General features: G+C 49.8%; 1 protein-coding gene across 1 annotated transcript in view; it reads right to left on the reverse strand.

The window, feature by feature from the left end:
• Window positions 1–5,694: 5,694 nt before the first annotated feature.
• Window positions 5,695–14,836, reverse strand: part of LOC142301876 (gastrokine-1-like) — a 29,846-nt gene continuing 20,704 nt past the window's right edge. The window contains exon 6 of the mRNA XM_075342915.1: window positions 5,695–5,905. Within this exon, the coding sequence (XP_075199030.1) occupies window positions 5,808–5,905 (98 nt within the window). The 3' untranslated portion in view covers window positions 5,695–5,807. The remainder of the gene's footprint in view (window positions 5,906–14,836) is intronic.

The following is a 14,836-nucleotide window of genomic DNA, read 5'->3' on the forward strand; positions in this document are numbered from 1 at the left end:
CGCGGGCGCTGTTAGACAGCAACAGCCCCACAGGTCTGCTCCTCACTGAGCCCTATGGAGTTCTGCTCTAACTGACTCACTGCCCCTCCTCTCCTGTTCTTGCCTACGCCACCTAGCAACCAGACTCTCTTACCACACCCCTTGAGAGGAGATGGAGGCTTTTGGCCCCCTCCACTATTCCAGTGAAGGTCAAGGCTTTTCCCCCTCCTGGGATCCCCAGGGGTCCTCTCATGGGTACATGTGTGAGACCTGATCACTATGCGCCTGTGTTCCACACCCCGGTCAGCCTTCTGGATTACCTGTGTTGTACTGTCCCCAGCATGGGTGCAGTACTCAGTGGTGCCTGACCAGGTCAGGGGCGCCACATTCCCCCTTAGTTATCACCAGCACGTCCTCGGGCTGCAAGACAACATTTTACAATGCATAAAACATTAAAACATGTAAAACATTTTAAAAGCACCAGGTACCATACATCACCACCCTCCACCCACAAGTCCGTTAACCCACCCAAAACCCTCTCACGTTGGCCGCGGCTTCAGCCACTTCTGGCAGGATGTAGAGGCGGCTTACATGGGCTGGTGGTTTCAGGGTATACCTGGCCTGGTGGATCCGCGCCTTCAGCCTCTTCTGGCAGGATTCAGAGGCGGCCTCCACAGTTGGTGCTGACCAGGTACCCTCTTTGTGGTGGAGAGCCAGGCCCCATAAACAGGCATGCTCTCTGGTCGCAGGCAAGCCAAGGCCCTATATACGGACGGACTCCTCCTGGTTGCAGACGAGCCAAGCCCCTAAACAGGCTGACTCTGGTGGTGGTGGTGCCCTCTGGTGTAACTATTTACACTGCGAGAGTTTGTGGCTATAGCCAGTTCATAGCCTTAAGGTTTATTTCTCACAATAGTTTTTGTGGGCACATTACTTGAACTTGAGAACGTTGCAAAACAAACTTTCCAAACTGGTCAAAACTTGCTGTACTTCTTACTTTCTTTTACTCCTCCATACCAGGGCTTGGGCCTGTTGGGCTGCGGCACCTGCTGCTTTCTTGCTCTTTGTCGTCGTCTGAGGTAGTCTCATCTGTAGGTTCCTTGTCTTTTCTTTCTTGATCTTCATCTGTTTCCTTTGCTGCATCTGTTTATTTATCTCTGTCTTTTCTTTCTTCTTTGGGACATGGTGCTACATCTAAGGCATACCAGCCTCTTTCTCCTTGGTGCATGGTGAACTGCACTGTGTCTCCCATCTTTAAGTTTCTGCCAGGGTGTCCTCTGGGCAGATGAGCTCTCACATCTCTTCTATTGACGAAGATACCTTCTTTGATACCAGGTGCAACAATGAACCCGTATCCTGACTTTAGGCTAAAATCTTCCACAATTCCTCTACAAAGGGGTCCTCTGACCTGGGCTTTGGACCTTCTCAGGAACCTTTTTTCTTGTAGGTCTCTGGCCGTGACTTCTCTCTGCTCTGGGGATGGCGGTGCAGGGGACAGCGTTGTTCTGTTGCGACGCCTTGTCTTGCGGCCTGAACTCTGCGTGGTACAGCTTGCAAGCTCCCAGGTGAGACTTTTAGGCAGATCTTCGTCAGCGGACGGTGTCAGGTCCTCCTCATCCCAGCGGGAATAGGGCAACATCTCCGGCTCTGAGTATAGATCCACTGCTGGTGGCTCCGGAATCAGCTCCTCAGCTTCCTGGCCTCCTCTCCCCCTTAGTTCTTCGCTGCACTCTGGTTGTGGCAGCGCTGGGGATGAGTGTTCCTCAGCTGGCCCAGGCGGTGGACTCTTCAGCGTGGTTGCTGCAGGGGTTGCCTTAGGGGTGTGCGGAGGGAGCATGTATCTGTCCACCATCTCCTGTGGGAACTTGGCCTCCAGGTCAGCCTTCAGCTGCCAGTATGCGGAGTCTTCACCTATCAGGGATTTCCTAGTAGGGACTTCCTCAGACCGGGGAGCGGTATCTGCTCTGGCCTTGCAGGCCGGGGAAAATGATGAGGTAGTCTTTTCTTGGCGGGCCGCGCCCGTCATGGCGGCGGCCTGGTCTTGGCGGGCCGAGCCTGGCGTGGCGGCGGCCTGGATCAGCGTCGCTGTTGCAGGGGGCTCTGTGCAGGCTGGGCTGGACGTCGCTGCAGCAGTCTGAGCTTTGCGGGCCGCACCTGGCGGGGCTGCGGCCTGGTTCAGCACCTCACTTGCGGCGCGGACGAGCGTTGCTGCGGCGGTGGGGTCTTGGCGGGCCGGGCCTAGCAGGGCGGCGGCCTGGGTCAGCGTTACGCCTGCGGCGCGGATGAGGGTCGCGGTGGCAGCCGGTTCTTTGCGGGCCGAGCAGGGCATCGCTGCGGCGGACTGGGCTTGGCGGGCCGCACCTGGCGTGGCTGCGGCCTGGCTCAGCGTCGCCACACCGGGCGCCTCTTCAGGGACCGCGGGCGTGGCAGCAGGGGTCGGGGCATCCGGGCCGGCAGGGGCAACACTGGACTCACCCATCGGTAGCAGCATCGGGGTCTGAGTCGTCACCACCCGGTCTGGCACTCGGTGCGCGGCTCTCTCCTCGTAGGCCCGAACCGCCACGGTCATCCATAGAAACTCCTCGCGTCCCTCTCTGATCAGCCTTCCGACCCTGGCTTCCAGTTGATCGCAGAACTCGGCGAGCTCCCGACACCACCAGGCAGCGGAGCCTGGCTCTGGGTCTCTGCACTCAGACGCCATTTTCTCTAGCAAGCTGCTGGCTTCTCTTCTGCTCCGCCGTCTCTGGACGCTTCCGCTCTCTTCACAAGCGAGGTCCGAACTCTGCAGGGGATCTCTGGGTAGCCACACCTCTTCGTGGGCGGTAACTTCTTCCAGCGCGGGCTGCTGTTGTTTTTCAGCGCGCTTTTCATGGTGGCAATATGGCGGCGCTTCCAATTTTTCAAGCGGACCGCCTAGGCACATGGTCACCTGTCTGAACAGGTCTAGTCCTTATCCTGTTCGTGACGCCAGATGTGAAGCCCCACAGGTGTTGTGTCGGTGCATTACCTTCAGGGACTCCACTCGGCTGGATCTGGTCACAGGTAGGAGATCTTCTTGTCGTGACGCCACTCTCAGTATTGCGGCCAGCAGGGACCGCCACTGCAGGTTGGGGGGTCGCCTGGGGCTGATGGTATGTGCAGTCAGTTGGAATAGCCTCCTGAGAGTGAGGCAAGCCCCAGGGCCCGATGTAGGTGCGTAGTACCACAAGGCGCAGAATAACTCCACACAGGCAGAATGTCTTTCAGGGTTTTTACTCACTTCAGGTGGCAGGGTGAGTAACCCGGGCGTAGCTGGGATGAACCAGGCGGGAACCAGGTGTCCTTCAGGCTGACTTGTGAGGGTGACTACTAACTCGCCTTCCTTAGCCCTTGGTGGTTTGGGGTGACCCCGACTTTTAGTCCCTATGGGGGTCACCCAGGGAAGTTGCTGAAGCCTCACTCCCCTTCGTTTGCCGTGTGCTTGTTGCCTGGGCCAGATCACTCCAGCTTCTTGCCTCCTGTGAGCTATGGGCCCTAACTGTGGCTACGTGGCTGCGGCTTTTGTGGTGTTGTGGCGTGGGCTTTGAGAGCCCCACACCGGCAGGTTTAGCAAAAGAAAGTTGGATCTATCTCCGCTCCGGGATCTGCCGCCCGTTTGGGCCTGGTACTCTCTAGCAGTCTCCTTACTTCCCACTCCGTGCCCTTTCTTTAGCTGAAGATGGATTTCGGGTAGCACTCCTAGTTGACCGTTCTCCCCCGTCAGTAGCCACTGCGCGGGCGCTGTTAGACAGCAACAGCCCCACAGGTCTGCTCCTCACTGAGCCCTATGGAGTTCTGCTCTAACTGACTCACTGCCCCTCCTCTCCTGTTCTTGCCTACGCCACCTAGCAACCAGACTCTCTTACCACACCCCTTGAGAGGAGATGGAGGCTTTTGGCCCCCTCCACTATTCCAGTGAAGGTCAAGGCTTTTCCCCCTCCTGGGATCCCCAGGGGTCCTCTCATGGGTACATGTGTGAGACCTGATCACTATGCGCCTGTGTTCCACACCCCGGTCAGCCTTCTGGATTACCTGTGTTGTACTGTCCCCAGCATGGGTGCAGTACTCAGTGGTGCCTGACCAGGTCAGGGGCGCCACATATATATATATATATATATATATATATATATATAAAAGGGATATAACTATGTAGTGACAGTATGGTTCGAAAATGTGTCTACTTGATTGGAATTGGAGCTAAGAGTTGTAGGGTGGGACTAAGCATGTGGAAAAGCATCAGAAAACTCACAGCATGCCTTAGGCCCCTTTCACATTGAGTTCTGATTTCTGTTCAGTGGTCCTGTCGGGGCTTTCGTCCAAACGCCCCAGCAAAATGGGTTTCAGAGATATGCTCTGATGGGGCCATTGACTATAATGGTGCAGACGGAATCACCATGTGTTCTGTTGTGCACCATTTTCGGAAGTATACACTTTTTGGAGGCGGACACCCAGACTCTTACTACGTCTGGGTGTTCACCTCCGGAAAGTGTATACTCTCAAAAATGGTGCACGACAGAACATATGGTGACTTCATCAGCACTATTATGGTCAATGGCCGCATACACCAGAAAATTATTTTGCGGGGGGTTTGGATGGAAGCCCCAATGGGACCACTGAACAGAGTTCGGAACTCAATGTGAAAAGGGCCTTAGTGCAAAACGTCTGTGTTTCCCACCACCTGAGGTTAGTCATAGAGGACACGAGCAGTAGTTGGAGCACTATGCCAAACACAAGCCTGTAACTTGTAGATGAGAGACAGGCACAAGTTCATCACCTTAGGCTTTGTCACTGAAGGGAAGATAGCCTCTATACTGACTATACCGGGTATAGAAGACCAACCACCTGTGAGTGACTGTATCAAGAGGGTCCAGAGTTACACAGAAGGAGTACCAACACTTAATGCCCCTCTCACAATAATCATTTATCTAACTGACCTTTTTCATACTTTTCTCAACAATAGTTATTATTGCAAAGAAACACTGATAAAAATGTAAAGTCACTCCATAAATTGAGCTTCACCCACTCAATGGCATACAAATCAACTTCCTTCCTATTGTAGCCCTAAAAACATGTCTGGTTATTGCAGACCCATAGATTTTAAAGACCGCTTTACACGTAGCGACATCGCTAGCGATGTCACTAGTGGAAGCACCCGCCCCCGTCTGTGCGTCACGGGCAAATCGCTGCCCGTGGCGCACGATATCGTCAGGACGCGTTAAACGTACTTACCTTCTTAGCAACGTTGCTGTGGGCGGAGAACAACTCTTCTTTAAAGGGGCGGTTCATTCGGCATCATAGCGACGTCACACAGCGGCCCACTAATTGAAGCGGAGGGGCGGAGTGGAGCCGTAGGATCGTCACTCGCACCTTGTTGCTGGAGGACGCAGGTACACTGTTGTTCGTCGTTCCTGGGGTGTCACACGTAGCGATGTGTGCTGCCTCAGGAACAACAAACAACCTGCGTCCTGACTGAGCAACGACATTTTGAAAATGAACGTGTCAACAATCAACGATGTGGTAAGTATTTTTGATCGTTAGCGGTCGCTCGTACGTGTCACACGCAACGACGTCGCTAACAAGGCCGGATGTGCGTCACGAATTCCGTGACCCCAATGATATCTCGTTAACGATGTCGTTGCGTGTAAAGCGGCCTTAAGGTTAAGAAATTCTAACAATGAAGAACAACAAAGACTCCGCTTTGTAAACTAAAACTTTATTTTAGAAAAGAGAGTTGATAAAGATAATTTATTTAAATTCCTTGAAGAACTACTGAATCATTGAAAATTAACAAGAAACAAAATAGTAGAAATTTACTGGAAGCAGTTTGACGGCACCCCGCAGCAGATAGTGATTCCCAGTATGTTTAGGATACCAGTGGTGGAGCAACCTGTTCCATAGTAGCTTGGATCTAGAATATAAAGCAGACAACAATTACTAGAAACAACTTTATTACGTATTATGATAAAGTTCTGCATCGTGGCATGCTGATAACAAGACAACATTAATTGTTTTATTATTCAGGGAACTTCTTTTGTGTTTTTAGGCTCTGCTCATACTAGCTTACTATGTTTTCCCTATTTGGTTTGTAAAATGATGGATAGCATAATGTAAACCAGACAGAATGTGTGTCGCCCTGGGCAAGCCAGGGGTCACAGGTCACAACACCACCACACCCCACACTCCAGGTAGGCACATCACAGCTAACCAGAAATCCTTGTTGCCTTCTTCCAGAGGCTGATGATTCACACTGTTATGGACAAGATTATCATTATTATGAGTATATAGGAGTTACATGGAGATATCCATAAAGAACAAGATTTAAGATGTTGTTTGAACTGTACCCCACATATCTCTTGGCATAAGACTCAGACAGACAGTCTGGGCTATTCTTGTGACCAGTGAATCATGCTGACATTGCTTAATATAAATGAGGAACCAAGCACATTACAGTAAATTGTATATCACAGAATAAGCTGTTCTACTTTATCCAATAGGAGACGTGTTACGTATTCTTGGCACCTAGCCAATAAGGTTATATATATTTGTACAACTTCCGGAAATAAATCAGTCTTACTTTCTATTCATATCTGAGCACGTCTCTGGTGTGTGTGTGAAAGATTGTGGTTATGCATGCTACCACGAGTGACTCATAATTTGGACTGCAGACAGTTTAAGAGGGATGCATGATTAGATTGCATCAACCTAAATTACGGCCTTATCATTTGGCGCCCAACGAACCTTAGGACAGAGCTCTGGATGGCAGACGGCCGTGCTGACACCTTCAGTCGAAAGGCAACTACGTGAGAGGTGGAGAATTGCGCAACTCCAGCTGCAGGTGAGCACATTTGTATGATCTCGCCTTGCAACCTCATGCGTGTACTTGCATTTCGAAGGGGGGGTTGGGCTGTCCCAGTCTAGACACCTAATGACCGCCATCTCGCATGAGATAAGCCGTCCTAAGAGATCCCACACCAAGGTGGTCAGGTTCACCTTAAGCTGTCTGTAATTTATGTAATGTAATTGTAAATCACATGAAATGTAATGTGGTTTTGTCTGCTCTAGGAGAAAAGCAGAAGTTCTATGTTTTATTTTTCTCTGACAACTGCAAGGGAAAAAGAGGAAGTTGTTATATACGCTGCATATATGACCAAAAACGGAGTGTGTGTTTCAGGTCCCTGTCTCCCCCCTCTGCAGTCCCTGCTATGTCAGCAATAAACAGAGCAGTGGCTGTAGCTGCTGAAACAAAAATGGGGAACTGGGTGTCGGCTGGACTAAAATGGCGTCTAAAAATGAACTATGTAGTGTCTGAGTTAAAACGTCCACTAAAGATAATTACCGATAAGAAACAGCCGCTAAAAGAGGAAGTAGGTGTTGGCCAAAAATGGCATCTGAAGAGTCCTGGGAGGGAGTGACATGTATTGTGACATCTACATTCAGGAGGTATTCAATCTGTCACTGGGAATACGGATTATATAGGGACCCCTGGGCTGACCCTGTAACTAGGGACCCTGTACTCGCCCTCATCTCGACGGTAGACCTGATGGTGGTCAGGGCCGAGCCTCCAGCGTATCCCTATCTCCTGTCAGACCCTGATAACTATCCCCATACCATACCCCACCCAGGGCTGAGTATAACACTGAGTGACAGAAAGAAATCTACATTCAGAACAGAAAATAATGGGGTGGGCTTACGTGGACACAGTGCTCCACAGACAGGTAAAATACACATAGTGCAGTTGCTAGATTCAGAATTACTCATCAATTCAGGTTGGGCCGCACCTAGTTCCCTTTTCCGGCCATCTTAAGTCCCAAGGCCACTGGCCTATTTGTTGCTGGAGCAGCAGAAGACACCGAGGGGTGTCAGGAAGATGACAATGATTTAACAATGATCCACCCCACCACCAACACTGTCCCTAGTAGAGGTAAACCACAGGTGCTGTCCTTATTTGAGGACGTCAGGCCACACATGGCATCGCACCATTATTCCGATAGCCCCAGACAAGAACGCCCTAAATATGTGACATGGAAGCCCCAAGAGGCTGCAGTCCTTGTGAAGGAACAATGAGATATATACACCTATGAGTGACGTGTCATCAATAATTGATGTTTGATACCTTGGACCTGATGTACAGGTGCAGTGTTAAGGAAAAAGTGGGTGAAAGAGCCCTGACTGTTAGACTGTTACCTGGTACGGTTTTCCTGCTAAGCAGTGAGTTGAACGTTGTATGCGTACTCACTGGTCTTGTTTTAGTGGATGTCAATGTATTCTTACCTAGAATTGAATACATTGGGGAAGACCCCTAAACTTTGGTCTTAATCGGAATTATTGAGTAGTCGATAGACCGTTCTCATGGAGGTGTATGTATATCGTGAATTCTCTCTCTGACATAATATCTCATATATAGTTTTCCCTGAAAGATGTTTTCACCCAGATTAAAGCTGGGGATTCTTTCTGGCCAGTAATGGAGCCAGGTTTGCAGGTTTACAGTGAGGGTGCGTGTACCTTATCACCCAAGTGACACTGGAAGATGTTTTATGTATAATGTACGCAGTTTTTGGTGTGAAACACCGTAGGAGAGTTGAAAGGAAAGAAAAAAAAAAACAAAAAACAGGGAAGTGTTAGTTTCCATTTCAGTCCTGTGAATGAAATTCTGTGAAGTTTAGTTGTAAATGACACACGTATGTTGAAATGGAGAATTCTAGATGAGAATTGATGAGTAATTCTGAATCTAGCAACTGCACTATGTGTATTTTACCTGTCTGTGGAGCACTGTGTCCACGTAAGCCCACCCCATTATTTTCTGTTCTGAATGTAGATTTCTTTCTGTCACTCAGTGTTATACTCAGCCCTGGGTGGGGTATGGTATGGGGATAGTTATCAGGGTCTGACAGGAGATAGGGATACGCTGGAGGCTCGGCCCTGACCACCATCAGGTCTACCGTCGAGATGAGGGCGAGTACAGGGTCCCTAGTTACAGGGTCAGCCCAGGGGTCCCTATATAATCCGTATTCCCAGTGACAGATTGAATACCTCCTGAATGTAGATGTCACAATACATGTCACTCCCTCCCAGGACTCTTCAGATGCCATTTTTGGCCAACACCTACTTCCTCTTTTAGCGGCTGTTTCTTATCGGTAATTATCTTTAGTGGACGTTTTAACTCAGACACTACATAGTTCATTTTTAGACGCCATTTTAGTCCAGCCGACACCCAGTTCCCCATTTTTGTTTCAGCAGCTACAGCCACTGCTCTGTTTATTGCTGACATAGCAGGGACTGCAGAGGGGGGAGACAGGGACCTGAAACACACACTCCGTTTTTGGTCATATATGCAGTTGTTCCCCATTGTGTTCCCACTAATGAACCTTAGCAGAGGTTATTGCTGATAGTCCTGTGGAAACTTTTCCCTTCACTTTTGCATGTTTGTTTTTGCTGTATCTAGTATACAGTGTTTAGTAGACCATATAGACTGCTCACTATTAGTCCTGGTGGACAGTGAATATTTTTCGGCCTATGGCAGTTGTTACTTAGCCTGGTTTGAGATATTTTCACTTGTATGTTATCCTGCCTGATATCTTGCACAAGAGTTCCCTGATAGAGAGGGTGGAGGTTCATGTGGTCCCAAGGGGACATTGATCATCAGGAGTTGGCATATATTAGGGTTTTCGTTGGCAGCATCCAGTAATCCTTTGTGTCTTAGTTTACAGGGTCTGACAGGAGAGAGGGATACGCTGGAGGCTCGACCCTGACCACCATCAGGTCTACCGTCGGGATGAGGGAGAGTGCAGGGCCCCGAGTTACAGGGTCAGCACAGGAGAGGTAGAGTAGATACGCTCCACTGCTTTTTCCTAGTTGTGTATATGTAGTCAGGGGGTGCTGCTTGGTAGTTTCCAAACCCTCTTGTGCTCTTTTCTCTTTCCCCGGGATTTTAGGGGATTTTAGTTTTTAGAATTTCAGTGTTCTCCTGACCCCAAAGTTACACCCATTGCTCTTTCTTACAAACCTGGGTATAGTCCTTTGTATCAGGTCTCCGAGAGCCCACATGTAAACTACAGCTGGTAACACCTGAGTTACAGTCACAGTCACCTGAGTTACAGTCACAGTCACCTGAGTTACAGTCACCTGAGTTACAGTCACCTGAAGAGTATCATCATGTCATCTCCAGCCCAGAAGTCATTCCACCCGTTTGCCATGGAGGAAGACAGCAGCCCTTTGAACACTACTCAGCCAGATTGAACACCTACCTAAAGCACCAGTTGAAGATCAGTGCCCGTATGACATCACTGCTCCCTGACAAAGTCACCATCTCTCGGTGTGGGGTCCTTAATCCTGCTGAACTTCTCCCTCTTCCAAGGGGGGAGTGTCCCACCTCTGACACCTTGGTGGAAGAGGTAGTCGACTCTGGCATAGCTGAAACTCTGGATTCGATACCCTGACTTAACACCTTTGGACCCTGACTTAACACCTTTGCGGATGGATCAAGATGTGCATCAAGAAGACGGTTCCACATGGGTATGGTGCTGGTGGCAGAAGACGCTGTGCTGATAGAGCAGTCGCTACCCGCATGCCTGTCTGTGAAGAAGCAGATGTATGTGCTCTCGCTGAAGCCTGCAAGATGGCAGCCAGCATCTACTCTGTGGAGGACAAGAGACTTGATCACTGCCAATGGAACTGTACGCCGCCATGAGGCCATAGAAGAATGGATGGAAGCTTTGCTATTGCCAGACAGAGTCGCGGTGAGCAGGGTTGAGGCCTACATTGGAGGAGTCAAGGGAAGCAGTTAGAAGTGCCCTCACTGACAGAACATCCAAAGAAGCCCCAAGACCACTTACGAGAGAAACAGTCAGTCAATCTGTGCTTTTCGAATGACCCAGATGTGAAGAAGAAAGGAAGGATGGAAAGTCTTGAGAAAACGTTGTCCTGACCCTACAAGAGCAAGTCCCAGAAGAAGAAGAGGACTGAGATAGGGTGCAGCTGTGGGCTCCCGGAGACCATAGGAAGTGGCTAGTGACCTGCTTTCACTGCCAGCCAAAGAGATATGGCAGGCCTTAGACACAGAACTGACTCTACACACCCCATACCAGCCACAGAATAGAGGGAAGGTTGGGAGGATGGGGCAGTGTAGAAGGCAAGGGCATGAGAGTCTTCGCTTGCATTGTTCAGTGTCAGACACACCCCAGCAGGGATCACTAGGTTGAGACCCTATGAAATCCTGTTTAGAAGTACCCCCAGATACTTCAACTAAGCTTGTTGTTTGTTTAAACATGTGCCTAATACACGTTTTTGAGTTTTCTCCTCCAGATCCAACCAGATCTAGATTTCTCTCTCTTTTCTTTTTCTCTCTCCTCTTTTCCTCTCTCTTTTCCTCTCTCTTTTCTCTTTTCCTCTCTCTCTCTTCTCAATCTTTCTCTCTCTCTTCTCTCACTCTTTTTCTTTCGGACGAAGATCCATGCATTCCACTACAAAGAGATGTCGGACCTGCCTGAGACCAGGAGATGGCTGTCTTCCCTCTTCTACCCGATACTTTGTGCCAGGATGATGATATCTAAGCATGTGGACCAGAAGACGACTGTGCATCCCACCTTTGATGATGTCTCACCATTACCGCCTGAGGACTGAGGAGCATGAGACTTTGAGTGAAACCAACCCTGATAAATATTAGCCCATTAGAGGACTACTGCCACGTTCCCCCTTCCTGAATAACGTGGGCCAGCAGAACATAGCCATGAGGACAGTCTAGAGAATACGATCAGGATCTGGCTTCCTATGCATAGTCTGTTGGGTGGGAAGATTCATCCACAAGGGATGGGGTATCTCGTATGTGAGTGAGGTAACCATCGGCAGTAGGACAGATCAATAGACTCGGGAAAAGTAAGGAAAGACTTTTTGGCTATCTCCAAAGGGGGGACTGTTATGGACAAGATTATCATTATTATGAGTATATAGGAGTTACATGGAGATATCCATAAAGAACAAGATTTAAGATGTTGTTTGAACTGTACCCCACATATCTCTTGGCATAAGACTCAGACAGACAGTCTGGGCTATTCTTGTGACCAGTGAATCATGCTGACATTGCTTAATATAAATGAGGAACCAAGCACATTACAGTAAATTGTATATCACAGAATAAGCTGTTCTACTTTATCCAATAGGAGACGTGTTACGTATTCTTGGCACCTAGCCAATAAGGTTATATATATTTGTACAACTTCCGGAAATAAATCAGTCTTACTTTCTATTCATATCTGAGCACGTCTCTGGTGTGTGTGTGAAAGATTGTGGTTATGCATGCTACCACGAGTGACTCATAATTTGGACTGCAGACAGTTTAAGAGGGATGCATGATTAGATTGCATCAACCTAAATTACGGCCTTATCAACACCAGGGGGTGGGCCAGGTGGTTGGCTCCGCCCACCAAGGAGATCACAGTTCTGGAGGCGGGAGAAACCAGGCAGATTAGCCCAGGCAGGGCTTGTGTGAGCAGTCAGCTCAGGGACGAGCTTGAGTGAGCAGAACAGTCAGGGAGGAGGAAGTGGAAGGAGTGGAAGAGTAGCCCAGGCAGGGCTAAAGTAAACAGCAAGTGGAAAGTGAAGGAAAGAAAAGTGGAAAAGGAGGAGAGCAAGAAGTGGTGACAGAGCAGAGAGTGTGCAAAGCCTGAGGGCCCAGCTTTGTGTAGGGCCAGAACAGCAAGGTCAGCGACGGCGGTGACTGTCTGGAGGGGGACCGTTTGGAAGTTCCTGGAAGGACCCCGTTGGCTGTGTGCCCGGTGGTCTGGAGCAGTGTTCCGAAGGACAGTCAGCACTAGGGCAGGGGCCTCTCGGACCCTGGCAAGGCTAGGAGTTGCCAAATTTGCCGAATCCGTCAGTGAAGGGGACGTAGATCCCCCAACAACCAAGTCCCGATTGAAGGCAACAGCCCAACCTGAAGCAGAGAGACACCGCCACCGCCAAGGCACCAGTTTCTCAGGGCCAGCGCCTGCGGGCAAAGTGTAGAGCTCCTCCGGCCCAGATTGTAGTCGGGGAGCGGGTAACCGGAGGGAATCCACCGCTACCACAAGTCAACCATAGGTGCAAGGAAGAGGGACATCACCGTCAACTACCGGGAGTGCAGGTGCAGCCGTCTGTGGGACCGTCCTACCAGCCGTTTGGTTTACCGTACAAACTGTGTCCGTGTCTCAGGCTGAGTGAGTACCACAGTGCCGCAAGGCACAGCGCTGCCCCCGCGTCCCTGCGCCCACCAGGCCCCGCACCTCCTTCTCCACCCCCGGGCCCCGGGATCACCAACCCCTACCCACGGAGGGGCAACACAACACCTGGCTGCTCCGCATCACCATCCCCGGGACCCCCGAATTGAGCAGCGGTGGTGAAATCACCACAACCGTGGGTGGCGTCACGAACTATAACCATCCCCCACACCCAACCACAAATCCCCTTTCACTCACGGGCGAGGAGTGTCGCTCGAGAAACCCTGGGATCCGGCCCACAGCTCGAGCCACCACTGGACAGCTGCCGGACCCGAGCAGAAGGGGTGAGCGCGGTGTGCTGACACCCTCCTCCCCGCCCGCGACAAATGCATTATAATCAATAGGAAAAAACAGAAAATTTAAAACAGTAGTGTGAACATAGCCTTAGCAAAGTTTTTAACCCTTATATAAAAGATAGAAACCTTCCTAAATGTACTGTATGTGAATTACCACTAGATGATGTTCTTATAGCTTAGAGGTAATTTTTTCCTTTTCTTTATATTGCCCACTTCTCTGTAGCACAGTTAAGGTGGCTTTACACACTGCAACATCGCAAATGACATCGCTGTAACGTCACCGGTTTTGTGACGTTACAGCGACCTCCCCAGCGACATTGCAGTGTGTGAAACACATCAGCGACCTGGCCCCTGCTGTGAAGTTGTGATCGCTATAAATCGTTCAGGACCATTCCTAGGTCCTTTGTTTCCTGCTGTGCAGCATGATCGCTAGAAGGTTTCAGTGTGTAAAGGGGACTTTACAGCGACTTCCCTTTCAAATAGCAGCTTTGACACGTCCCCAACAACCAGCTAGGTCGCTCTGCAGGTCCGGATCGCTGTTGCGTCGTTGGCCAGGTTTGCCTGTTTGACAGCTCACCAGAGACTTTGTAGCGATCCCGGCTAGGTTGGATCGCTAGAAAGTCTCATTGTGTAAACCCAGCTTTAGTTTTATGCTACAAGACTTGCTGCTTATGGGAGTACTAAAGCAAACTACAGTTCCTATTATTCATTTTGCCTTTCATAGACATTGCTGTATGCCCGTTTATTACAACATGTAAGGTAGTGCTATAATTACGCTCCAACTACTCAGATCTACTACAGAGACAATGCTCTTCTACAGACTGACACAACAGTATTTGCTGCCGAGCATGAGTAGGAAGGATCTAGAGCTACGGAGGGGAGTGGAGATATCAGGGAGAGGATAGGATGTGTGAGGCATCAGTAATATACATGGCCTGACTGACAATCATGCAATTCTGGCAAATGTCAAATGGGCCATACTGGCCATGGACCACATAAATTGCAACACTGCTAACAGTATTGGCTTCTTTAGGATGCTGATACTTTTAACAGCTGTGGCGAAGTGTTCCGTCACTTACTCTGGCATGCCACAGGAAACTTCATACCTGCAGCCTGCTAGAGGCAGTCGCCACACAGAGGATTAATCCCTTAACGATTGTGGGCCATACTGGTACGTCCTAAGCCATCGTAGTGTAATCACCTGTGGCTGCTGTGGGCAGTCGGCAGTGATTCGCGCACATATCTGCTGATTTGTACAGCAAATGTACAGCATGTGTGCCTTGCAAGCGCATGTGG

Source organism: Anomaloglossus baeobatrachus, chromosome 4 (genome assembly GCF_048569485.1).
Source record: "Anomaloglossus baeobatrachus isolate aAnoBae1 chromosome 4, aAnoBae1.hap1, whole genome shotgun sequence".
Classification (NCBI taxonomy): domain Eukaryota; kingdom Metazoa; phylum Chordata; class Amphibia; order Anura; family Aromobatidae; genus Anomaloglossus; species Anomaloglossus baeobatrachus.